Source organism: Lonchura striata, chromosome 18 (assembly GCF_046129695.1).
Source record: "Lonchura striata isolate bLonStr1 chromosome 18, bLonStr1.mat, whole genome shotgun sequence".
Lineage (NCBI taxonomy): Eukaryota > Metazoa > Chordata > Aves > Passeriformes > Estrildidae > Lonchura > Lonchura striata.
In genome coordinates, this window is record NC_134620.1 from 3,387,169 (window position 1) to 3,414,758 (window position 27,590).

General features: G+C 48.0%; 1 protein-coding gene across 1 annotated transcript; it reads right to left on the minus strand.

The window, feature by feature from the left end:
* On the minus strand, window positions 1-27,484 carry RNFT2 (ring finger protein, transmembrane 2). Its single transcript, XM_077787122.1, has 12 exons — window positions 27,336-27,484; window positions 25,705-25,892; window positions 24,941-25,405; window positions 21,217-21,695; window positions 20,673-20,749; window positions 18,565-18,665; window positions 16,363-16,516; window positions 7,011-7,160; window positions 3,009-3,074; window positions 1,974-2,075; window positions 163-288; window positions 1-56 (listed from the first exon to the last, which is right to left on the minus strand). Exons 3-12 carry the CDS (start codon window positions 25,021-25,023, stop codon window positions 48-50), a joined length of 1,347 nt encoding a protein of 448 aa, XP_077643248.1. The 5' UTR covers window positions 25,024-25,405; window positions 25,705-25,892; window positions 27,336-27,484; the 3' UTR covers window positions 1-47.
* Between the last annotated feature and the right edge of the window lie 106 nt (window positions 27,485-27,590).

Genomic DNA, 27,590 nt, shown 5'->3' on the forward strand with positions numbered 1-27,590 from the left:
GGGATCCTGGGATCCTCCTGCTCTGTGCCTGGTGAGCTGCCCTGCTGTCAGTGCACCTGCAGGTGGGCAGAGCTGCCCTGCTGTCAGTGCACCTGCAGGTGGGCAGAGCTGCCCTGCTGTCAGTGCACCTGCAGGTGGGCAGAGGTGGTGCTGTCAGTACACCTGCAGGTGGGCAGAGGTGGTGCCATCCTTCCAGCAGCGCAGCGTCTCCACGGTGACCGAGCGGCACAGGGGACACGTCTTCTCCCGGTCGAACCACAGGCACAGGCACTCCTCACAGAACACGTGCTGGGGACACAGGGACTGGGTCTCAGGTTGGAAATGGGGTGTGTGTTCTATTTACATCTCTCAGAGCTGGGGCAGTTCTCTGCTTTTTTTGGGAAGTTTTTTCTTTATCTCTCCCACAGCCAATCCTCCCTCCAGGAGATCTCTGCTGTCCATGGCCACTGAGTGTCCCTGCATGGCTGAGAAAATTCCATCATCCATGGGAGATGCTGTGCCCAGGGGAGGAGCCAAGCATTCCTACCTGGATCCAATCTGACCTGGGAACAGCACAGCAGCCTTTGCCCCCTGCATTCCCAGAGGAGCAGCTTTCTTCCCCCTGCATTCCCAGAGGAGCAGCTTTCTTCCCCCTGCATTCCCAGAGGAGCAGCTTTCTTCCCCCTGCATTCCCAGAGGAGCAGCTTCCTTCCCCCTGCATTCCCAGAGGAGCAGCTTCCTTCCCCACTGCATTCCCAGAGGAGCCCAGGCCCATCTCCCCCAGCCCTGGAGCTCCAGAGGAAAACTCCCCCCTTGTGCAGGATCCTGCTCCAGCAGAAGCACAGCTGGCACTGCAGGAGGGCTGAGCCCCCCTGGGATGGGGCTGAGCCACCTCCCTGACCCACAGGGGTCAGCTCCTGTTCTGACTCTGTCAGTGGGGTTTTTTTTTTTGGTACTATTGCATTTGTATTTTCTATTTTTCCAGTAAAGAACTGTTACTCCTATTCCCCTATCTTTGCCTGAGAGCCCCTTAATTTCAAAGATCATAATAATTTGGAGTGAGGGGGGGTTTACATTTACAATTTCCATTTCAGGGGAGGCTCCTGCCTTCCTTAGCAGACACCTGTCTGTTTAAACCTGGACACACCACCAGCAGGGAAGCAGCTGGTGCAGCTGGCACTCACAGGGTGTGGGAAATAACCCCAGTTTTCCAAAGCTCTGGTTTTTAATAACACCACTAAAAAGAAACATTGCAAAGGTCTACAACACCTGGACTGACAGGGGAGCTGAGAGGGTTTTCCTTTACCCTAAGTCCTCACTAAGCTCTAATAATCTCTTTCTTCCCCCTGCTCCTTGCATCTGCTTTATTCTGCAGTCCCAGTTCCCCCTTTTCAGTAAATGGCTGTTCTCATCCTCTGGTTTCTGCACTGAGCCCTCCCTGGCCTCTCCCCAGCACACAGCATCCAGCCCCAGACTGGGAGAGCAGGAAAAGGGCAGGGAGGGAGCACGAGGAGCTGTGAGAAGCTGGGAACTCCTCCACACATGAGGAGTCAGCAGCAATGTCACCCCTCAAATCCCAGCTCTGCCAAGCAGGCCCCAAAGCAGCTTCTTGGGGCTTCCAGCTTGGAAACATCTGCACAGATGTTCACTCTTAGCAAGGCTAAGAGGCACCTTTGGTGCACAGCATGGCTTTCTTTGATAACCCTGTTATCAAAAGGGAGTTTTAAATCTACCCAGCCCTCTGAAGGGGCAGGTAAAGCTCTGCTCACTCTAGCCCCAGGTCTGCAGTCCCTGCCCCACAAGGCTGTGCCCATCCCACAGCCACGCTCACCCCATCAGCTGCCACAACCCAGTGGCCACCCAGGGCAATAAAGACCCACCAGGAGCTGCACCAAGAGGCAGCAAAGGCCTTCAGGAGCTCCCAGGCTGGCTGTGCCTCTCCCCACTGCAGGAGCTCACTGCAGGAATGGCAGCAGGGATTTTTGGGAGCTTACCTGGCACAGAAGGATCAGAGGTTCCCTGAACTCTGCCTGGCAGATGGCACAGATGTCTCCTGCCTCACTGCACTGCTGGCTCGTGGCACGGGCTCCATAGCTCTGTCAGGGAGAGGTGGGGAGAAACAGACCCCACGTCAAAGGGCTGGAAGGGGAAATGTGCACAAAGATTGCTTTTCACCCCCAGGTCCCCCCAGAGTGTCCTGTCACCGGTGGGGAAGGGGGATGTGGGCACAGAGGAGTCTGGAGCTCTGTGCTCCCTGTCTGCCCCTCCCCTGGAGCTGACTCCATCTTTTAGGGCCTCCACTCGTGCAGCAAGGATAATGGAATTTAATGAGCTCAACAGGGAGCTGAGAGGATTAATTCAGCATCATTTGCAGGGGTGTTTAGATGGAGGGAGGGATTATTGTTATTATTAGCAAGCAGGAGACAATAGAAGAAAGAGTAGCAGCAGCTGTGCCCACAGGCTACCCACTTCCCCTTCAGATACAGGGAAGGTAAATGCTGCTTCTCCCACTGTAACAAATTTAGGGGAAACAGAAACCTGCTGAGGGAAAATGACCAGCCCAAGCTCAGGGAATAAGCAAGTTCTAACTTTGATGAGGTTCTTTTCCTCTACAGCCTTTGATTTACTCTTTAAAAAATGTAAGTCACTGCAGCAGATCTAAATATCAGCCCTGTGGAATGCAGTGCCTGGGATAATTCCTGTGCACTGCAGGGTCTCTTTCAATGTCACTGCACATCAGGCACCACAAAGTCCTTGCCACACTCTGCACTACAAAGTTTTGTCAGCTCCTTGCAGTTGGATTAATCCACATTACACAAAGCTTCCAGTCAGACAGAACAGGAACAATCTCCCACCACAGCTGGGGCAGGGCAGATGTCAGAAAAGGTCCCTGACACCCCTGACAGGAGCCTCCAGCTTGTCCAGCCGTGGGCTAACATTGTTTTATTCTGTGGTCCTGAGCAATTTTCCATTTTATCATTCAGCAAGAACAAGGTTCCACCTCTGGGACTCCACGTTTAACTCCTTACCTGGGGGGTGCAAAGGACCTTCAGTGCCTTCCTGACACTTCCCACACGGCCACAGATGTCAAAAGACTGCAAAAAGCACATCCCATTTTAGATAATTTTCACAAAACCTCTGTGTATGTGTGTGTGAGTCAAAAAACTCAGCAAACAATCTCCAAATGGATACTCAGAGGGGAAGAAGTAACAATAGTGCCAAAAAAGATTTCATGGTGATCATGAAATATGTAATAAATGGGAATTGACAGTGGGAAGGGTGGCCAGAAAAGCTCTGGGAGCAGCTGAGTGCAAAGTGGGGACTTTACAGGACACAGAGAGGGGCTGGCACCAGGCTGGGCTGGGGACAATTGTCCACCCCACTAAGCAGGGAAGGGCTAAAATGAACCCATTCCCATGGGGAAAGGAGAGGAGGGGAAGAGGAAAGGGGGAAAGAAAATGAAAATAGCTTGAAAACCTAACCCAGGCCATCATCTCTTTCTCCCCTACCTGCTGGCAGAGCACAGGGAAAACTGACTGAACTAAAGATGTGAAAAAGTGACAGTGCAAGGAGCAGCCCTGATCAGCTGGGGCTGGTGGCACAGCCTGGCTGTCACCCGGGGCAGGGCAGGCTGTGATGCTGCAGCTGCAGAGCTGGAGCAGCACTGCAAAGGCACAGAGGCAGAGAGAGGAGCTGGCTTGCTGCTGGTGAAGTGGTTTTGGTGAGAGTGATTGAGTGGGCTCACTGCAGGGAATGCCAATGAGCTCATCCTGCAGTGCATGGGGAAGCAAAGGCAGGCACCAGTGATGCTTCCAGGCAGCACACACAGGGCTCCCAGGCTCCTTCCAGTAATGCTCCACTCAGCAGCCACCACCTGGGGCTGCCCACGGCCTCAGGCATCCCACCTCCCACCAAGGATGGGGGTCAGCCCTTTCTTTCCCAGTGCAAGTCCCAGCTTTTCCTGCTTGCTGTGCTTCCAGCATGACTCCAGTGCCTTTGCTCCAATGTCTCCTCTCTCCCAGCCCATATTCCCCCCTCATCCCCCCCTGCACCCTCAAAAGCTGCGTGTTTCAGAGGACCAACACCCACTTCTCACCCATTTTTGTTGCTCCAGCCATCACTTCACAACTGGGTCCCACACGGGGAGTGCTGCTGCTCAGGACAGGCACAAATCCAAGCTGGATGCTCTGTGTGGGAGCACCTGGGATTTCTCCACCAAAACCAGAGGCTGGTGGCTCCACAGTGCAGACAGAGGCACCAGCACAGCTCCAAGCAGCCTCCTGCCCTTGTGCAGGGGAAGGGGATGCAGCCCCAGCCCCAGCTGAGCCCTGGAATTCTGCCAGGAGCTCTCAGAGCCAAACTGGCTTCTGTGGTTCTTTAATGTGGTTTGTGGCTTTGCTAATGTGGACTCCTCTGGGGATGTTTTCAGTGTCTCAGGCAAGGAGCTGGAGCTGCAGCTCTGGGGACTGGAAATGGGATGGGCACAGCCAGGGCTCTGTGCCCTGCTCTGGGAGAGGAGCTCCCCCTTTCCTTCCCCTTCCAGACAAAGTCTTGGTGTGCACACAGGGCTGACCCTGACCTGGACACAAACTTCCCAAAAGGCTTTTCCAATCTAGATCACCCCAACACTCCCTAGAAAGGCTTCACAGGACAGGAACATCAAGTTAACCCCTAAGGAGCTGTTCCCAGCTCTGCCAGGCCCTGAGGAGCCTCACCTGGGCTTTCCTCCCACAGCCCCTGCCCCTGGGCCCAGCAGCTCTAGTTAAGCTCAGCCCTGGAGGCCTCAGCTCATGGCTGAGTGTCTTAGGTCAGAAACGCAAGATTTAGCTGGGGATCTGTGTTCAAGCCCCATCTGTCAGAGCTGGGGCAGGTCTCTGCTGTTCATGGGGCAGTTTTTCCTTTATCTCTCCCACAGCCAATCCTCCCTCCAGGAGATCTCTGCTGTCCATGGCCACTGAGTGTCCCTGCATGGCTGAGAAAATTCCATCATCCATGGGAGATGCTGTGCCCAGGGGAGGAGCCAAGCATTCCTACCTGGATCCAATCTGACCTGGGAACAGCACAGCAGCCTTTGCCCCCTGCATTCCCAGAGGAGCAGCTTCCTTCCCCCTGCATTCCCAGAGGAGCAGCTTTCTTCCCCCTGCATTCCCAGAGGAGCAGCTTCCTTCCCCTGCATTCCCAGAGGAGCAGCTTTCTTCCCCCTGCATTCCCAGAGGAGCCCAGGCCCATCTCCCCCAGCCCTGGAGCTCCAGAGGAAAACTCCCCCCTTGTGCAGATCCTGCTCCAGCAGAAGCACAGCTGGCACTGCAGGAGGGCTGAGCCCCCCTGGGATGGGGCTGAGCCACCTCCCTGACACACAGGGGACAGGGCTGCTCTGACTCTGGCAGTGGTTTGTTTTGTATTACTGCATTTTTATTTTACTTTTATTTTCTTCCCTAATAAAGAACTGTTATTCCTACTCTCACATCTTTACCTGAGAGCCCCTTAATTTCAAAATGATAATAATTTGGAGGGACGGGGTTTGCATTTTCCATTTCAGGGGAGGCTCCTGCCTTCCTAGCAGACACCTGTCTGTTCAAACCATGGCACTGAGCTGTGCTCTGAAGGTGCTGGTGTCCAGTTGAGCTGTGCCTTACTGCAGCTCCCCTGCTCTGCACCCCCCAGCAGCTGGGGTGACTCCTCATCCTCCCCCTGAGCTGCCTCATTGCTGGGCTCTGCCCTGCAGTTCTTGGACTCTCTCTGACCCTGCCAGCTGTGCTTTTGAGCTTGGCTCCCCTTGCTCCAAGGAGCAGAATTCCCCACCTGCATCTCCCCACTCTGAGGTGCAAGAAATGGCACGTGGAATTGCATCCCTCTTCCAGGTGTTGAGTTACTTCTGCAAGCAGGGAACAAGCAAGATCACTTGAAATCTGTCCTTGCCCACCTGTGCTCTGCACACCTGAGCTGCCAGAGGAGCAGGGGGGTGGGCACTGCAGTGGCTCCAGGCAATGACACCTCTGAAAGGGCCACCAGTCCTCCCCCCAGCACAGGGAGAGGAGCTGGGGCTGAGGGCTGTGCAGGCAGCTGCACTGGCCTCGTGTGCTCCTGGACTGGCACTGCTTGCTCTGCTCCTGGCTGGGGCTCTGAGCTGCTGTGAGCACTGGCCATGACCCCTCTGCCTGATTTGCTCCCAAGAACTGTAACGTCCTCGACAGGAGGGGTTGCAGGACCCTATTCCTGCACAACACTCTGTAATTCAGCATTTCTCTGCTCCTCTGAGCTGTTTCCAGCTTGGATATATTCTCTGTTCCTCATTTTTTTAGTCTGCTCCTGCAGAGCCACAGGCACAGACAGGGATGTGGGATGGAGCAAGCCTGGCCCTTCTCAGAGGGGTGAACATCTGGTTTATCACAGTTTGCTTCAGCTACTGCTCTGCCCCTGGGCAGGGTTTAACACACACCACTGGAAATACAATTATTTCTAGACCTGGGACTCCTCTGACTAAATCACACCTACTCACAACTGTACCAACTCTGCTCTTATATTTGAGGAAACATGAATTACTGCTGCCCATCACTTGTATCAGCCAGAGCAGGACCTAGAACAGGACCTGCTTTATCCAGGCAGGACTTGGCTGCTGCTTTCTCTCCCTGCTGCACTCAGAGCTGTGAGTGGCAGAGGAAAGCTCAGAGACAGCCATGTGAGTGTCTGCAGCCTGCCTTTGTGTGACATCCGGAGGTGTGCAGCCAGCCAGCACTGCTCCCCCAGGACCAGCTCCCCTGCTCCTGCAGCCTCTGCAGAGAGGGATGAGCAGAGCAGCAATGACTTCATGAGTCTGATGCAACCCTGGGAGCAGGCTCAGATCCTCCCCCAGCCCAGCAATGCCCACATGCTGGGCAGCAAAATGCCTTTGGCAGCTGAAGCAGGCGGTGCTCCTGGGCAGGGACAGCCACAACCAAAGGAGCATTTGTCCCTTCAGCTGTGCTGCTCCCTGCCCCTGCCCCCTCTGCTCCTGCCCCAGCTCCCAGGGGATTTCAGCAGGTGCTGCTCACCTTGCAGAGGCTGTACATGATGATGAGGATGCCACCCAGGAAGTAGCTGCTGGATGGATCATCCCCCATGATGTATTTGTACCACAGCTGGATGGGCACCAGGGAGCGGAAGAGCTGGCTCAGCTCCTCAATAATCAGGTAAAACTTTCCCTGCAAGACAAGCAGGCAAGTGAGACCATCGTTATTACCAGCAAGTCAAAAGAAGAACATTTAATTTGTGCAGGGCTGCTGTTCACTGATCACTGCACTGTTAAATGGTGCAGAGATCTCACTCATGAGATGCAGCTTTTTCTGCAGCCCCTCAGCTCTGTGCCCAGAAAGGATAAATATCCCTTCATTCCTCCACAGGGCTCAGCTGAACACAAGCAGAACAAGCCACTGAAATATTCACTTCTTTTTTTTACTGTCAACTTAAACTTGAAATTTGGAATTAATAAAATCTGCTATGCAGCATTTTGGAATTATAAACTTTAGAGCAGGTTATGGATAGGCAATACATTGTGTGTGTGGACAATGCTGCAGAAAACCAAAGGTTAAAATTATGTGATCTGTAGATATTATTAGTAGTGAGAAAAGGAAAGCAAGTTAGATCTCTGACCTTACACCCCTTCTGAAGGTACAGGGATTAAATGTTAAGTGACCTCACTCTTCATGACAATTTTTTAGATAATCCCAAAGAATCAAATTAATTCATTTGACAGCATCCTTCCCCTCCCCCTCAGGTGGGTGGGCAGTGCACAGATAAAAAGACTGGTGCTGAAAATTAAACCCTCAGGGCATTTAAAACTCAAAGGGACCAAACCTTCCAGAAGACCTCGAGGAAGGAAAGGTTGGGGGCAGGGGAAGTGTACTGCTTGAAATGCTTCTCTCTCAAAGGAGACTCAAAGAATGGACAACATCCTTTGTCAACCTTCACCAAAGCCTGAATAAGTGTCTCATTTAGGGCCACCCCCAGTTTGTTTTGTCCCACGCTGTTTACAGGGACAGCTGGTGGCTAGCCGAGTCCAGAAGGATGCTTAATCTGCAGTGACATTATCTGGGCTGAAAGATTTGCATTTGTCCTGTCAAAATCCTTTTATTTGCTCAGCTCCTGGAGAAGGGGAAATTCCCCTGGAATTTTGCTGTGTTGTCCCAGTTAGCTCTGTCATCAGTGATGTCATCGCAGGCCAATCACTAATTGCTGAGGTGGGGATGGGATTGAGTCCTCGCAGCCGGGCTGGCAGCAGCCAGCGCCCCTCCCCGGGGGCTGCGATGAGATCACTCGCAGGCCGTCCTGCAGCTCCCGACCATGCAATCCTCCATCCTCCCCACAGCCCTGGCACGCCAGTGAGCTCATGTCCCGCGGGACGCGAGTGAGCTCACACCAGCGGCTGCGATCGGACCCGGCTGCTTCCCTCCCCATCCCCATCCCCACCCCGTCCCCCCTCCATCCCACCCCATTTCCCTCCCCATCTCATCACCACTCCATCCCCATCCCCATTTCCCTTCCATCCCACCCCATTTCCCTTCCATCCCACCCCACTCCATCCCCATTTCCCTTCCATCCCATCACCACTCCATCCCCATCCCCATTTCCCTTCCATCCCACCCCATTCCTTTCCATCCCACCCCACTCCATCCCCACTTCCCTTCCATCCCACCCCACTCCATCCCCATTTCCCTTCCATCCCATTACCACTCCATCCCCATCCCCATCTCATCACCACTCCATCTTCATCCTCATCCCCACTCCATCCCCATCCCCATTTCCCTTCCAACCCACCCCATTTCCCTTCCCATCCCCATTTCCTTTCCACCACTTCCCATCCCCAAGCCCATTCCCCTTCCATGCCACCCCATTCCCCACCCCAACCTCATCCCCATTTCCTTTCCATCCCTCCCCATCCCCGTGCCCATTCCCATTCCAACCCACCCCATCCCCATTTCCCTTCCATCCCACCCCATTCCCATCCCCATCCCATCCCATCCCGTCCCCTCTCCCGCACAACCCGGGGCAGCAGCAGCAGCAGTCCGGGGTCGGAACCGCCCCGATTTATTCAATTAGCACTCGGGCCTCTCCCAGCCCGATGCAGCGATGCAATCATGGTTTATTTTGGGCGCTGCTGGGCCAGAAATGACAACGCTGTCACCGCGTCCCTCCGCAGGGCTCTGATGAAAGCTCCCAGCAAGAAAAAGGCAGCGGATTTTGCTTTCTGCGGCTCGTCCCTGCCGCGGGGCCGGGCCAGGTCACTGCTTGCTGTCCCATTGCATCAGCCGGAGCTGCTGCATCCCACATCCAGCATCCCGCATCCCACACCCCGGCTGGAGCCTGCCCCAGCTGCTCCTGCTCACCACCACTGAAAGCCCTGAGCCCACAGCGAGGTGTGGGGAAAGCTGGGGCAGCCCCAGGGCAAGTGACAAACTTCAGCATCCAACCCAACAACTCCTGCACCCTCCCCAGAGCTGCCAGAATTCCCTTTTCCTCCCTTTCCGATGCTAACTGCAGGGTAGCAGGATTTTTTAGCAGCTAGAAGCTTGCTGACAGCCTCCCAAGAGTGAAGTGATGTTTTAAGGGATGTACCCCTCCCTGCAGCCCCTTAGCAGCACCCACCTGACCATTAAATGTTGGTAAATTTAGTTATTCCAGCAGGGAGGGAGCAGTACAAGGGCAGTTGAGCATCATTTCAAGAGAACTAGAAACTTCAGGCAGCTCAGTGCACCACACCAGCCCCTTTTTTAAATGAGGAAAAGTGCCAGAAAATCAGAAATAATCAGCCTACAAAGGGCTGATGCAGAAGTGAGGCCCTCCTTCTGAGCCAGAAGCCTGGAAAATTAGGATTGCTCCCCACAATTTCAGCAGTAAAATGTAGATTTCTGATAGCACCAACTTACTGCAGGCAGCACCCATCAGTGGGAAGCACACTCAACATACCTGTCTGCCACTACTCAGCTCTGTTATCTCTTAGCTATCTAGGTTACATTTTTCAAAGTCAAATCTTTGTTTCAAGCTGTATTTTGTCTGAAAAAATCCAGCTAAAATACATCAGCTTTTTTTTTTTTTCTTTGTTCAAGATTAGAACTGTGTGTTATATGAAGCACAAATATAATTATTTCTCCTGTGCATCTGATTTGGCACCACAGCAGAAATAAGGCAAGGCTGTCTCTGTCAGGTGACTTTTCCTATGTCACAAAAACCTGTGTAAATCTGGGAATTTCCTCTGGAATGCACTGGAGAGCCTGAAGAGCTCTCTAAGATCAGCAGAATCTTTCTGGTGGGCTTGTGAGCCAGCCCCAGAGCAGGACTGGGCTGTGTGGGAGCTGAACTGCAGAGATGAAATAGGATATTACCTGGAATTATGGCTCCTGCTGGGGGTAGGGAACAGCAGAAAGGCTCTGCTCTCACCAAGGGTTAAGCCTGGCCCAGAAGTGAGAGGGGCAGTGCTGGCCCTGCTTCCTCCGAGGGAGCTGCTGCTGCTATCAAACACTTCATTAGCACACGTGGGGAAGGGCTGTGCTGGGATCTAATTTTAGCAGCTCTGCTGATGAGCCTCAGATACCACATGGTGAAATTTTGATTCCTTTTTTTCAGTGCTAAGTCAAAACCACAAGTCAATGGCTTGTGTATAACCCCCCCATTTTCTGAACCTCCTTCACCACACAGAAATACCGTTTCTACAATTCAAACCAAGCCCTTCTTTTGAAAGAGGGGAAATCAGCATTTTCACACAATTGCACTTTCCCTTCTGTACATGCAGAGTTTCAGTCTGTACTGCACTGAAGCTTTTTGCACGGAATTTCTTGGTATTTTGTTACATCCTCACTACCTGATGGCAGACCTGCATCTGATCCTTTCCTGCCATTTGAGCTCTGCTCAGAGGAGCACATTCCTAGAATTTCTTCAGTGCCTTTACAACATCAGCATTACAGAAAACACTTTAAAATCTCTTTATTTTCAGGCTGCTGGCTGAGCTCAGGGACAGCTTTTCTCTTCATTTTCTAAATGAGAACCTGAGACACAGAAAGACAAAGGTCAAGGCAAGGGTGTTTTGGTGTCCATGCTGAGGTGTTGGGATTAGACTTTTTATAAAGCACTTCATTTTCTAGATCACATTACCATTAAAAGCAGAAGCCCTGACTTCAGTTTGCAGCTCTACCTGACTTCTCTAGATTCACACAAGAATTATTTGGCAAAGGACAGGATTTAATTCTCCAGTGTAGCAACTCAACTTGAACTTGTAGAACGTTCTTCTCTTTGTTTCCTGTGAACTTTCCAGTTACTGCAACAGCTTCTTTCAATCCCTCACCTTCATCCTTGGGGCGTGGTGGTGGAGGGGAGAAGCCTCACAGAAAAATACCATGGAACAGTGTAATTAAAAATTGAATCCCAAGCTAGACACAGCAAAGGGGGTGGGTTGCAGACTCCCCCAGGGCTCAGTGTGCAGTCTCCCTTGCCATAAGGCTCTGCCTCAGTTTGCCTCCCCACGAGGAACAGAGGCACAGCAAGGATTGACACAGCGCAGTCAGAGTGGGGCATGCAAGAGAAGTGAGAGAAGTTGCAATGAGGCAACTGCAAGGTGTGATTAGCACTCGAGGGAAGCTCCAAGTCTCACTTGTTCTGCTGCCAGCAGCAGCATTAGGGCATATTCTGAAACGTGCTTCAAAAAGCTTTGGAGTCCTGCTGGCAGTTTGGATCAGAGGAGAGCAGGCTCTGCTGAGATTCCAGGTCATGGTGCCAATAGATCAGGTGTTGGGTAGGAGCAGTAAAACAGAGAAAACTCCCAGATTTACCCAGTAAACAGCATCGTGGTATGGAGGATGCTGGTGAAAATCCATGCAGGACTAATGAAGAGTAATGTCAAGGTGGGACTAGAGGGGAAAATGAAAATTTTAGTTAGCACACGCTTCTGAAAATCCCAACTTTTGTACCTTAAACTGGCAAGTTAAACTGGGAAACCACTGAAGAGCAATGGTTTTTAAAAAGTTCAGTAGCAGTGACTTGCAAAGCAAGTTTAGGGAGGGGGACAGAGGAGTCCCCACTCCTCAGTACCTGCTCTTATGCTTCAGTTAGTTTTTAATTTTGTAAATAATAAATCCCACACTTCTGACTCTGGGACAGCACATCAGTCCCAGCTGCAGCAGGGAAAAGTCCTTGCAGAACATCCTGGAGTTCCTGTGACCCAAGAGGACCCAAGCTCAGACTGCTGTCCGTGAAGTGTTGTGGTGTGTTTGGTTTGAATCCGTGTTTGCTCCCTGTTCTCCCCACTAATCCCCTCCCTTTCCCAGTTGCCAATTTTCCCAAGCCCTTCCCTAACCTCCTCTCTTCCAAGTTGTCAATCCTCCCTATCCCTACCCCTCTCTCCAGAGAGTTCTGTGTCTGTCTTGTGCAGGTTCAGAAGGAATATGGAAATTAATGTGCCAGGTTCCATGGCAGAGCTGTACCCATCTGTGACAGGAAATATCATGTACACCTGAAGAAGGTTTTTGGTCCAAGTGCAGAACTTGAAATTGCTGCCACATCCAGGCCAGGTTTTCTCTGACCAGACTTGATGAGATGGTAATTTTAAAATGAAAAGCACTAATAAAACAATCCACTGGAAAAAGCCACCAAGCAAGTATTTTCAAAGCTACAGTGAGGGGCCAACATCAGTGTTCTCCTTCTGCATTTTCACTCTCCTGGAAATGCAGTCCCCTGTAACTTGGCTCTGCATTGAGCATGAAGAGAAAATTCTCACTTAGGGCCTTTCTTATGTATTAAATTATCCATGGTATCTTTGCCCCTATAGGGATAGGGACACACAGATCCAAGAACTGGGGGTAACAATTTCTTACAGTCCTATTTGGTTTAATTTTCTTTCTCTCTCCCCCCACGTTTCACTCACTAATCCAGCTCAGATTGCTGATGACAACATGAGGAGGGGATGGGAAGCTTGCAGGCACCTGGGATTTCCTAAGTGAAATCTTTGGCAACTGTGTCTTTTTATTATTTATTTCCTGATTTTGAATTCCACCCCCCTCAAGCTGTCATTCCTTAGCAGTGAAAATGAAAAGCTGCCCTTGATGTGTGCACAACAATGGAAGCCTCTGCAGGCCACATGGCTCCTGCAGTTTAATTTACTTTAATTCATTTTATATTGAACCAAATGATCTTATTTGCCTTTTTTAATGGAGAGCCTTCAGCCAAGCCCTCCCTTCCAAAGGAATGATGAGCTCAGCTGTTACTGAAACTTGTACCCAGCTCAGTGTCCCTGTCACAGCTGGGGGGAGGAAGGGACACCTCCAGCACAGGTGGGATCCTCTGGAAACTCCACAGAGCTCTGGGATGAGTCTGATGCTGGGGTTACCTTCCTTCTCCTGCTTTTCTCTCCAATTCACAAGCTCTTCTTTCCCTGCATTCCACTCTGACTGGAGTCTCACAGCCTCTCCTGGTGCCTCTGTTTTCCTGGTTGGTTTGGAACCTGGGAAATTCTGGGGTTATTTCATCAAAATTTAAGTCTTCATTCATTCTTTGGAGGAGTTGCTTGCAGAGATCTTGAATTTCTGAGTTGCTCAGGCTTGGAGAACTCTGGCTGGTTGTACCCTCACAATAAAGCAGCTCTCATGCTTCACACTTCAAGCACCCATGATGATGGGTTTTGCCTATTGTGCAAAGACAAACTTTTTCTGCCCCTCAATTTTAGTTCCCTTTCTCTCAGTTAAAGCAGAAACTGATGCTACAAATCACAGAAGTTTACAACAAAAAAGGCCCTTCCTGTGATGGGCCATACTAGGAAAACATGACCCAGGTATTTTGGATGGGGGGAACTGAGTGTTCTAACACAGATTTTTCCTGTGTTTTCTTTCAAAACGAAAAGATGCATCCAACTGATGAAAGCAGAGTTTAGTGCAATTCATTGTTGTCACTGATGATCTTGATGGAACAAAGTAATGTACAGCTGGCACTAAGCTGTGAGCACAACTGGAAAGAAGGATTATATTCCAAATTCACCTTGACAGGTTGGAGAAATGGTCTAGAAAGCAGGGAGGGAATGAAGACAGTCCAGAAGAGAATAATAAGATCTGGAATTAATCTCTGAGAAAAGACTCAATTGTTGGAGTTCAGTTTACAGACAAGAATGAGGGGGACATAAAGACTGATAAATAAAAGCAAAAACCACCCAGTATTCAGAGAGGACCAGGATCCTGAGGAGCAGCAGGAAAAGCCAGGCTAGCTTTGCAAGTGCCTTTCAACTTCCAGAATGAGGAAAATCCAAAGAGCCAGCTCAGAGGCTGAGTGCAGGATGATTAAAGTTCCCCATATCCCATCCAAGGGCAAGTTTTAGGATCTACTGCTGACTGCCAGTAGTTGAGGATTAAATCCCCCTGTGCTGAACTCCAGCCCTGAGAGTGCAGCAACCTTCAGGCCCTCTACCAGGGGAGCAAGAGGCTGCTGTTCTGAGTAGTTAAATTGGCACAAAACCTTCTCACTATATATAAATACTCACCTTGAAAAAATCGAGCTCTACTGAGTTAAATTCCTATTTCTCCAGCAGCCTGTTACCATTAAGTGACAACTACCCAGAAGTTCATAAACTCCAAGCTGGGCTTCAGGCAGAAATATTACTTGGAGGACATTGGGAAGGAGTAAATAACTTTGTACCTGGCAACTATTCAGAGAAAAAACTTGATAAAAATGCTGGTCAAAGTTAATGTGCATAAATTGCACTAGAAGTGTTCTAACTGAGCAAAAGGTTCCATTTAAATCCCTCACCTGTGCAGGCCAGGGGTCAGCAGGCCCAGGGAAGGAGCTCAGCTATGTATGTGATCACCAATTACCATTTCCAGGGTGTCCTGTGGTTCCCCTGGAGCCCTCCCATCCCAGTTTGACCTTGCTTAATTTGTTACACCAGATCTCATGCTTGGCTGGATTCAAGGCTGCAGAGTGGGGGAGAGAACCCCCAAAGCAAACCCAGATCTGGTGGTGGGTACCAGCAGTGCCAGGGGACAGAGAGACCATCCCCAACATGCTGAGACAAAAAGGGGCTTAAAAAAAAGTGGGACACATTTCTCTCCAGAAAAAGGTATTAAAAATGAAGCATCTGTGCTCTGAGTCATTACAGGCCCTTGACAGATGTGATCCTACCAGCCTCTCACTGGAGCTGCAAATAAAGACCCCCTCTCTTTCTTCTCTCCTGACAAGGATTAATGAGTACTTGGGATGGCTCTCAGACAAGCAAGCAAAGGCTGTGAACCTTTTCCAACACTGCCATTTATCTTGGGAAGACTATTCACATCACTTCTCCCTCCCTCCCCAGCCTGGATTATGCTCTGACCCAGCACATTAATCTCCCAAAATATAATAATAATAATAGAAGGGGAAAAAAAAAAAAAGCTGGACAATTGCCAGAAATAAATTAATAACCATCTCAGATGGCCCTGCTGTGCAGGAACAAACTGCTCAACTCCCCTGCCACCCATGTCATTTCTAAGCAAAACTATTCCCAGTTTAGGCACCCCCTGAAGTGCCCTGCCTGAGACTTGCAGCAATTACTGCTGGTACCTTGCAAGGCAAAGTGCCTTTCATCCCAACAGCTGCCAGAGGTTTCTTTGCTGAATGCAAATAATATACACTGCTACATCTGCCCCTGAAATGGGGACACTACTGAGTGGAGGAAGAGGCAGCATGAGAGATGTGAAATAAAAACATCTCAAAAGGTGTTTTGAATAAGAGAGAGAAACTTTTAAAAGTTAGGCTTAGTCTACATGTGGTTTCATAAACATTTAAATATGTGAAGCATTGAATTATTTTTTTTTCTCCTATGGTTAGAACTGGTGCTGTCTTTTGTGTCTTCAGTTTAACCCAGTTACTTCTTTCACCTAAGTGGGAAGCCAAAGAGACAAATATTTGCAATTTCTTCCCAGGAAATGAAGAGTTTCCTGCTTCAGAAATGTGAATTTACAGAGATCACTCAGAAAACAAGACTTAATGAGAAAAGCAGTTATCTGGCTTCTAGCACTGATTCCTCCTCAAGCAATGCTCACCTCAACCCCCTGGAATTTAATCGCTGCTGGTAGTACCAAACCCTTGCTCAGGTCTGTGATGGCTCAAAAACCACCCCTTGATGCCAGGTGACTTTCTGCCAAAGGTTTAGCAACAGATGTTAATGGTTTTATTCTTCCATCCAGATTTGGCACTGGCACAGGGTGTCCAGAGAAGCTGTGGGCCCCCCTGGATCCCTGGGAGTGTCCCAGGCCAGGCTGGAGTGGCACTGGGTGGGATTTAAGGTCTCTTTCCACCCAAACCATTCCCTGATTCTCTGGTTCCATGCTGCAAATGTGTGGTTAAGGTATCAGATTATCAAAGACAAAGGTGTGTGCCTCAAGGAGAGTCTCCTACCTTGGATTTGACAGCGAGGATGATCTTGGGCAGGGCCACGACCAGACATTTCAGGGCAATGGTGAGGTACTTCAGCACAAAGTCTGCAATGCCCACAATCCACATCAGGTCAAAGAAGTCCAGCCTGTCCAGGTTGGGTTTCAGGAATATAAGGCTGAAAGAGACACCAAAGCTCAAATACCACTGAGGAGAAGCTTGCTCAAGCTCCTTGTATCCACTGCTGGCTAGAGAGAGCCCAGGAAGTGTCCTGAACTTCAGGGAAGTTCTCAAGGGCATGAGGAGGAGGACACAAATCAGATCTGGGCTTCCTCTGGGCCTCCTGACTTTGCTGTTGCTCATTTTTACAGGGCTCACCAGGTTTGCCCAGTGGCACAAAGCAGGGCCCAAACACCCATAAAGTCTGTTTGGAACAAGCATAACCTGCCTTTCCCATTGCCTGGGGTGCTGACAGTGCACAGCGTGGGATCTGGGTGTCACAGCTTGTCCTGGCAAATCCTGCTCAGAACAGCTCTGCCTCCCTGGGCAAGGAACATCCCACAGCTCCTGAGGCTGCTCTGCCACAGGGGCACAGTCCCCAAACCTACTGGGCACACCAAACAAAGTGGTGACACAGGAAACTGCACCAGCCACAGCACAAAGGTGAGAACTCCACACGTGTCCTGCTCTGACAGTGGCCACTGCCTGAAGCACAAGAGCTGGGCTCTGTCAATACTCTTACCTGAACCAAAGATCCAAAAATTAATGCCCTTTACATAATGCCATTTACTGGGCTGAATATTTGCTGTTTAAAAGAGTGGAGTCTGGGACAGAAGAATTTCACCCAGCAATGGGCAGGAGCTACTGGCCTGAGCAATAATAAAAACTAGACTTTACTCACACTGAAAAAACAGGATTCATCTTCAGGGTATTTACCTGCTAAAGTCTCATGGTAGAAAGCAAAAACAACTTAATAGTAAAAAAAAAAAAAAAAAAAAAAAAAAAAAAAAAAAAAAAAGGGGAAAAAAAAAGAAAAAAGCAAAGTAAAGTAACCAACCCAAAATGAAAAGCCTGAACATGAATTGAAAATACTCACAACACTGGCACAGCACAACAGGCAAAATTACACCCTAAAAACAGAAACAGAATCAGAGACTTTACTACTATTCATGCACTAGAAATAATTAAAAAAAAATTAAGGATATGAAAAATGAAAGAAAGAAACAAAAGTGAAGCAGACATTTATAATTTGACAAGCCTGGCTTGTGAATAGTCCCAGGTCTGGCAAGCAAGAGATACACCAGCCTGGGCATGACACCACTGCAGCACTCACAGAACAGGGCTTTTCCTGGAGCTGTGGCCCAGCCTGCCCACTGGTAATAAACCACACTCTAAACTGTCTGTAAGATGGCCCCAGATTGCTAAAATCCCTTTCTTTTAGATGATTTAGCCTTTATTTTGAATTAGTCCCATTCATGCTTTTAACCTTGGCCACCTTCTTAGAGACACCCTGTTACCCTGTGGTGCAAACAGATTTCACTTCCACATCTTTCTGCCATTCCTGTTCCTCCTTTTCCATTCCATCCAGACAATCCCATGGCTTGGCCTCTCCCATTCAGCCCCACATTGAAACCTTCTCAAATCTCCCCTTTTCTCTGCTTCCTACCTGTGATTATTCCTGTCTGCTTTACATTAACTTGTGAATCAAATCCATGAGCAGAAATCTTTCTGTATTTGAGAACTAACTCAGTCAGGATTTGAAAGGCAAGGCTATCTTAATTTATCTCAGATTCAAGTGCCCTGAGAACACTGGAGTAAAACTGCTGCTTCATCTCCTGTCCTACACTCCAATCTAGATACTGAAGAGGAAAATCACTGGGTCAGTTCCTCATCTGCCTCTGACACCTGCACTTGATGTTCAGCTGCAGTGGTCACAATGGGAATTCAGAGGTCATTTTTGGAAGGATCCACCCTGCTTTGACACCATCACACCCTGGCCCAGTTAAACACTGCTTATGTCCTTTATTGACAGAACCATAATCCTGTAAGGGGACACACACATTCTTTTCCTGCACTGGAATTTATATTACAAAGATGTAACAAAGACAGCAGATCCTTTAGGGGCACACAGTTCCTCCCACAGTGTGGGGGAGAAGTGGGCTTCTCTCTTTTCCTCCCTGGCAATTATCACCTGCTCCCATCCTGTACAATGTAGATTTTGCTCACCTGTTGTAAAGCTGCTGAGAGCTGAATGTGTAAAGCAAGTACAGGGTGTTTCCAGTGAGAAAGGCAAGGATCCAGAAGACAACCAGCACTGACCTCTTCTCCTGAGCAAGGAAAAGGAGCAGAGTTATTTCAGTTATTTGAGTGGAAATCTCAAGATTTGAGCTGAGCCTTCAACTGCTGAAAAATCCAACCCAGGGGATGCAAATATGTAACAAAGTGTTCAGTAATTAGCTGATTTACACAGGACTACGAAGTAGTCTGCAAAGTAAAGACATCATAAACACAAGCAGAAATGCTTCTCTCTCATGTAACATTTTCAATGGAAATTAATTGAAATAAGCTGGTGAAAATGACAGAATTACTTGCAGAATGCATCTTCAAAGTTGGGATCTTTCTTGGAACACCTAAAATCCCCTGATATTTAAAATTACGTATGACAAACAGATTTTAAAAAGTCCATTCCACATATCATCCTAAATACTGAGCTGCCACCTGGCTGGAGTGACAATTCTTATAAATGGACCCAAAGTCACTCAGTGGAAGGCTCAGCTAAATCAAATATACCCCACCACTACCTGCAGCACATCTGGGTGCTATCATAAAGCACGGTGGTTCTGGAACGTTCATTTTTGATTGAACAAATAGGTAAAGGTCAAAAAAAGTGGAAATTTTGCATTTCAACACATATGGAAAGTTACAGACAAGCTGGATGGCAGAAGTCACTGTCCTAAGTCTTGGCCCTTGGTAACTTTGGGGAGTAAATTTTATTCCTGAGAGGAAAACACCCCCCATTTTTCTTGCGAGTTGATTTATTAAGAAAGGAGGTCTCTGTAGCTGTTCAACAGCCAGGCCTGCTGTGCTGAGATTTAGAGGAGGCAGATCAAGGGGCACACTGCTGGAAGGCCAGAGGTGCAGAGTGCAAGGCAACAGCAATCTGTTACTGGGCTGTGCCATTCATCTGCTCACTCAGTGCTGCATCACACTGACTCCACTGCTGCTGCAGATACAAGCATGCACTTGTGCCACCCAGGTCACTTTGACTAAAAGGAATTCTAGCCTTGTGCTTTGAGTGCTGTTGAACTGTTCTCCAAACACAGAAGATCAGAAGACCTGAGAAGATCTGCTGGTTTCTTTACATTCTAAGCATATTAATGCCCAGAGCATTATAAAGCTACTAGCAAGCAATACATCTATGAAATCTTGCAGCTGAACGTCTCAAAACATTATCTCTGCTGTACATGATGGGAAACCAAGGTGCAGAGAAGTCCTGGAATAAGCACTGCCAGGCAGAGGGAGATGCAGATTACAACATCCCTAACCTGTCCTCCTTTGTTTTACTACACCACATTTCACAAAAAAGCAGGACAAAGACTTTGGGAGAGCATCAGTGGGGAGAGACAGGAAGGAGAAGACAGATCTGTGCACATATAAATGCATTCAGCTCTACATTGCAATCACAGATGCTATTTTGTGCGTGGAAAAAGATTGCTGAGAACAGAAGTGTTGGAATCCAAAATGCAGAGAATTCTCAGGACTCTGGGCCTGTAAACCAAAGCTTAGAATTAAACACAGGATTTGATTTGAGAGTTTGGAAAAGGCTTCTAAACTTAGGTGCTAGAAGCAAGAATGTGGATTTATAGTTTGAAGGAGAGACACATTAAGTGGAGGAAGGTTTACAGTTTTAGAATTTAAGATATAAGAAAAATAAAAGTAGTTACAAGGTTAAACAAGACATTTAGAATGCAATTTTTTGTTTGTCATAACATGATAAACAAAACATGTTTGTGTGTCATAACATGACTGGCTAAGAAAGCTCACACTGTAGCATAAGTCCATAAGATGAAAACCCGTAAGGATTGAGTCAAAAACATAAATATCCTTGTTGGCAGTGTTTTATTAGCCAATAAATCCTTAAAAGGCCTTGTAGCTAGGGGTCTGGGACCTTCTAAACCATGCAGTGAAGATGTGAGCCGAACTCACCCTTCCTGCCTATGCAGAAAATAAGAAAATAAATCACATCACCTAAAAAACTCAGAGGTCCTGTCTCTAACTCATTGAAAACTCCTTCATAAATCCCCATACAGAAGAAGGTAAAATGCCAGACTCACCTTCAGAGCCACCTGTTCTCGGAGCGTGGAGTTGGCGTAGGCAAAGGTGCTGGCCATACCGATGCACACAGCAATTCCTGCAGGGAAAGGCTCTGTCAGGGAGAAACTGCTGACGCTCTCTGATTTGATTTCACACCCTCCACCCTACCTGCAAGACAGGAGTCTCCTCCCTCTGAACCCCTCTGTGCTACACAGATATCTTTGCTGTCACCAGTGCAAGCTCTCCCCATCTCTCCTAGAGAGAGCTCTGAGGGAGAATCCTCAGTAACATCCTCAGCCTCACAGGAATGTCAGGGAGAAATCAGGAAAAGGAACAGCACTGCTCAGGACAGGAAACAGATGGATCTGACCTGGATGAAAACAGCCTGGACTGAAAGTTATGGGGAATTTATCACATGCATTATCCCATGCATTTGAGTATGTTCCCTTCGTGCTAGACTCCATCTAGACACTGCCACATGGATAAACGTATCGCACATCAGAGCCTGATGAAGCTTCCCAACCACCCTCTAATCACAGTTCAAAAAGCTCTACAAATGCTCACCAAGCTTGTGCTGGAAACAGACTTTAGCCAGGAGGATCAGGATGAAGGGCAGTCCTTTCTGCAGCCACCCAACCACGGCTTTGAGCTCCGAGAGTGCCGGGGCCGGCGTTCCGGCCTGTTCCTCGGCGCCCTCCTCGGCGTGGCCGTGCCGGTCGGCCCCGGCCATGTGCAGCAGCGAGGAGCCGCGGTGGTGGCCGTGCTGGAAGTGATGCCCGGGCGCCCGGGGGTGGAACGGGGCCCCCTCGGCCCGGCCGGCCCCCTCGTCCCTCGGGGCCGGCATCTGGATGAACACTTCTCCCCCTCCGGCCGCCGAGCCCAGCACCAGCCCGGCCGGGAAGGGCGCGGAGGCGATGGAGGCCGCGGGGAGGCCGGCCAGCCCCGAGAAGAGCTGCTGAGGCGAGGCGGCCTCGGCCTTGAGGCTCTCGAACACTCCGCTCTCGTCCACGCTGGCCTCCGAGCTCAGCGTCTGGCTGCGGCTCCTGCAGCGGGCACAGGCGCCGGGGTCCCGTCAGCACCACGGGACGGCCCAGCCCCGGGTGCAGCCATTCCCCACGGCCCCAGGGACACATCACCAACGGGACGGGGCTGCCCAGGAACACGTCTCAGAACCACAGGATCACACAAGAATGAGGTTGGAAGAGATCTCTAAGATCCTCAAGTCCAACCTATGGCCTAACACCACAACTAGACTACAGCACCAAGTGCCAAGTCCAGTCTTTTTTTAAACATATCCAGAGATGGTGATTCCACCACCTCCCTAGGAAGACAATTCCAGTATTTTATTATGCTTTCAGTGAAAAATTTTTTCCTAATATCCAACCTAAACCTTCCCTGATGTAGCTTGAGACTGTCTCGAGCTGTTCATCTTCAACATCAGCCTCATTACATGGTTATGACAATGGGAAGATGCCAGCAGCTCATGTTTTCGGCAGCAGCCAAAGAACTCCGTGTTACAAATCACTTTAAAAGCCTTTTCACTAATCACACAAAGCATATTGACAGTAGTTCTATCCAACCACTATAAGCACATTGGTTAAAAAAATGCTTGCTTATTTCAAATACAATACCTGCTTGTAAGCCTTAAAACACAATTGCACAGAGCTCCATTATTAAGCTTAGAGCTTCCTAATAGCTGTTAGATATACTTTTGCAAGATATACTTTTCTGTAGCTTAGGGAGTTATTCTATCCAAGCATTAATACACTGACCATTGTTCTATTTGTCCTCCCTTTCTACATCTTATATAACTTTTTTACTGACAAACCTTATAGCTAATGCTTAGCTCTAATCACAGTTCTGCTGTCTCTGAGGCCTGCCTTTTGCAGCTTTCCCAAAACTCTGATCTTAAGGATTCCCACACTCTCAGAACATCCAGGTCTCCAGATGCTTTTCCATGTATTTTCTGTTGGAAGTCTCAGCTGCAGAGCTGGAGGCTGGTAACCAGATCAGAGAACCTCTCCAGACCTGACCAGAACACATCAGCTCCCTCACCAAGGAATGAAGCTCCCAAACACCCTGCTTGCTTTTGGAAATAAACAAAGAAATAATACATCCAGTGCCAAATCCAGTATCGTCTATAGTGATTTGAGTATTTAAAGAAAAACATACAAAACCTCATGGAACCTGACACTGTACGACCAAGTTGAGTCATACTATAAACAAACAAATTAACCAAGCTAACTCAAAGCAATGACCTACCCCTAAAATCCTCTGTCTTTATTTTGGGATAAGCACTACCTGCCCACTGATGAACTGCACCAGAAGAGACAGAATCACCAGGGGAAGAGAAGTGTTGAGAGCTGCTTTGTGTGTCCCTGACCTGACACAAAAGTGAAGGATGTACTCACAGGTTCAGATAAATTCTTCTATTTTTATATTTTTGGTAAATTGGACATGGATGTACCCAAATTACTGGGCAGAACTGGTTCTGCCACTGATTCTTTCCTAAGCATGCTGGAATACAGCCAGATTCCAAAAAGAAAGTCTAAATACCTTTATCTTAACAGTATAAGTCAACAGGGTTTTTTTCTTCACTAGAAGTCAATACAAGGAAAGTTTAGGTGAGAGGGAACAATGCAAATAACAAGTACAATGATCACCAGGCAGTAAATGCCTGGCAGACAGCAAACACTTCTCTAACCTGCAAAAGGAGAGTAAACAACAAATAAACCTCAGCAAGAGGCAAAGCCCACAAGTAGGGCGTGTTGCAGAGCCTTGGTCTCTCCTGATTTGAATCCTGGGAGATCTCTGACTTTAGGAACAGCACTTACAAGTTGAGACAGCACAGCCTGGGCCCTCAACCTTCTCTCCCCCATGGGTTCCAAAGCCTCCCCAGGGCACAGAGCTCTGCCTTTCACCTCCCTCTGGGGACACCCTCAAACCTCTCTGGGCAAACCTGCCCACTAAGCAAACTCCTAATAAGGCTTTTTGTAGCTTCACCCCATTCCCACTGCATCTCCACAGGCTTCTGCAAGGAATCCAGTCAACAAGACATTGCACACCTTGCTCTGGTCCAAAATATTCATCAGGCAGGCCTTTAAATTCACACCTAACATTAGAACTCAGGGGTGTATACACAGCTTATGGCTGGGAATGTAACAAACAGTCTGGGAGGAACCCAGTGCTACAAATAAAGACACAGCTATCCTTTGGAATAACATTGCCAGGATACACGAGTGTGCTTTCAGCAGGAAGGAATTAATCTGTGACATATTTATAAACAAACAAGTTTTTTTTGTTGAAATTGTGAGGCTGCTGAAGTTAACAGAAGTGAAGACCAGTGGTAACAGCATTTCCTTCTACAGTCAGAAAAACTTCACACTATGTTCCTGGTGATGTATTTACCCTGTTAAAAATCAGAAGCATCATGTAGAAAAAAACTGAAGATGGCTTTCTTTCCCCTGAACTTAAGAATGGTACCATGCTAGCAATGGCCATGACATAAGGCTTCAACTCTAATGGCAAAAGCACTACAGAAAATAAAATATTTACTAATGATCTTTCACTTAAAATCTCAGCTCAAACAGAGCAATGAAATTTGTTAGTTCTATCTTTGTCTTGGAGTAATTAGATTAGTTTCTTCTTCAGGAATAAAAATTTTAAAAGTCATACTCCAACTCTGGGAAAGCACCAGGGAATATTTAGTACTAGAACAACAACAGTGGCAAGGCTCCCTTGCTGATGTTATAATTACAGAAACAAATTAGAGGTATTCTAAATATTACATACACGAAGATAGACTCTGGGAAGATGCAAAGGGTCACACAAACTCTTTATAAAACACTAAGTCAGAGCAGTTGGGAGCTTCAGACCAGCAGACTTTTAAAACACCTCAATAAGAGAAGTGTAAATGGTTCCTGTTCACACAGGTCCATCCCTGCACACTGATAGTGCTCAGGGTCCCCACAGGACGGGGCCATGAATCCAAAACCCCTATTCCAAGCTCCACACATCTTGCCCATGCTCAGCCAGCTGTGTGCCAGCTGTGCCATCCTGGATCACCCTGAAACACTGTGGCTGGCAGCAATCAGTGAGCGACAGCAAGGAAAAAAGTAAACTTGTCTCTAGAATCCCCAGACTCGAGCAGAGAGCCCGGCCACACCACACACATGAATTTGACTTTCTCAATTTTGAACTTTCATCTTCTAAAACACCCCCTACTCTTAAATCAAGAGCCCTCCTCTTGGGAGAGGAACACGGAGGGAAGAAGAAGGGGAAGATTTACCTTTCAGGAGGCACGGTGTCCGTGTTGCTGCTGTGCCGCCTCTGCATTTTCCTCAAAACCCTAAAACACAACACGCTCAACATGAGCCCTGTGGCTCAGCAAATCCCAGAGTGGAGACTGGCACAGGCCCCGGGGGCAGAGGGCAGTGGGACCCGCTCAGCTGGGGACATGGCTGGCAGCAATCATTTGCTTCTGCTCCAGAGCACCTTGGGTTCCCATTTGGTTCTCAGTAGACTTGAAGAGACAGCTCTGAATGGCAAACGGGGGTACACAGGTGTCCAGGGGGCAGGAGTCACTCAGGTCCCCTCCTGCAGGGAGTGGCAGTCACCAGCAGGGATGGCATGGCCTGCCAAGGAACATGGGCACAGCCAACAGTGGCTCTCGATGTGACCCGTGACTCAACAGCCTCTTGGGAAATCAGGTCCAGTCTTCTTTTTCTGCAGAAGCTTGCTCTGCAAAGCAAAACTGAGAGGGAGGAAGAAAAAGAAAATGTGTAAACATTTTTAATGAAAAAAATACAATTATCTCATGACAATATTCTTTTAAACAAGCAACTCATTCATTTTAACCTACAAAGCCTGGACAATAGGCCCAGAGTACAATAGCTACTTAATAAAATGTAAAGACTAAGATCTAAATACTCTTGAATATAAAAAGTTATAACATTACTCATAACACATGACAATATACATAAAGATGTGCAGCCCATGTGTAAAGGCACAATGGCTCTGGGAAGGTTTGCCAGCTGTCTCAAAGCACAGTACCTGACGAGCAGCTTTATCCAGAGGTGACAGGTGCCACACTGGCAGGATGGAAGCCCAGGAGCGTGCAGACAATTCACAGATGGAGCACCTCAGACAGTCTGGGCCAGCCCAGATTTCAAACTCATCCCAGGTCCTCCCTCGCAGCCAGAGACTGTCAGCACCTGGCCGCAGTGCTCACACAGGCCCACCTGGAGGAAGCACACAGAAACAGCAATTTTCAGCACAGCACTAAGAGTTTTACCTCTCCATCTAACTGGGAAAGGCAGAGAGGTGCAGGAACCCTCAGTGCTTCAAGCCCTGCCCATGTGCATGGCCCAGCAAAGCTGTTTTCCTCTGGGACTGGCTCCTGCAGCCCTGCTTCCCACACAGGCGCTCCCGGAGCTGTACTCTGCCTCCACTGCGTAGTACACACAGCTCGTATCTCACACACACCTGAGAGTGGCTCGAATAAATACAGACATACATGTATTTATACATACGTGCACTTGTATCACAGAACATATAACACCCATGTAGCATAATAGATATTTTATATATCCATCTGTACATACATATATGTACAAATGCATATACATACATATATTTGTATATATACATATGTATATACATATATATGTGTGTTTACACATATATATGCACACATACATATATATTGATGTGTGGGTATAGATCTGTTAATGTATACCTACATACCCATCTATCAACAATCCTATACATATCTATATGTATATATATACATGCATATACATATATATACAGACATATCTATTAACATGGTTCTAAACATACACACACATATACACATCTACATATTTACACACCATATACATAGTATGCATATACAGATATGCAGAGATATACATACATAAAGATATACATACATACACATACACATAGCTGTATATACATTTATATACAGACATATCTATTAATACAGTTCTATACATCCACATGCACATGTAAAAATATATATACATAGTATAAATATATAAATATACATACATATATATACATTTATATACAGACACATCTATTAATATGGTTCTATACATATACATACATATATACAACTATATGTACACATATATATACAGAGATATAAACCTATATACACACAGATATACATACATGTATATACATATATACACATATCTATTAATACGGTTCTATACATATGCATACATACATACATAGTATACATATAGAGATATACACCTATATACATAAAGATATACATACATGTATATATACATATCTATTAATACGGTTCTATACATATGCATACATATATAAACCTATATGTACACATACATGTAGTATACATATAGATATATAGATATACACACATATATAAATACAGTTCTGTACCTATGCATACATATATACACCTATATGTATACATACATATATACACAGTATACATATAGAGGTATACACCTATATACATATAGATATACATACATGTATATACCGAAATTAAAACGGTTCTTTCCCTATGCATACATATATACATCTATACAGACACATGCATGTATAGATATACTCCTATATACATATATATACACGGATACATATATAAAAGCATACAATTCTATACGTACACACATATATACATGCACACACAGACATACGCCAGGCCTTTTTTCCCGGTGGGAAGGAGGTTCCCGCAGGAATCCGTAGCGCAGCGCCCGGCCCGGCCCGGCGGTGCCGGTACCCAGCGGTGCAGCTCGGCTCGGCCCGGCCCGGCCCGGCGGTGCCGGTACCCAGCGGTGCGGCTCGGCTCGGCCCGGCCCGGCCCGGCGCCGCCCCGCGCACGCCCGGCCGCGGTTTCCGCCCGCCCCGCCCCGCGGCGGAAGCGCTCGGGCCGCGCCGGGGCCGCGCCGGGG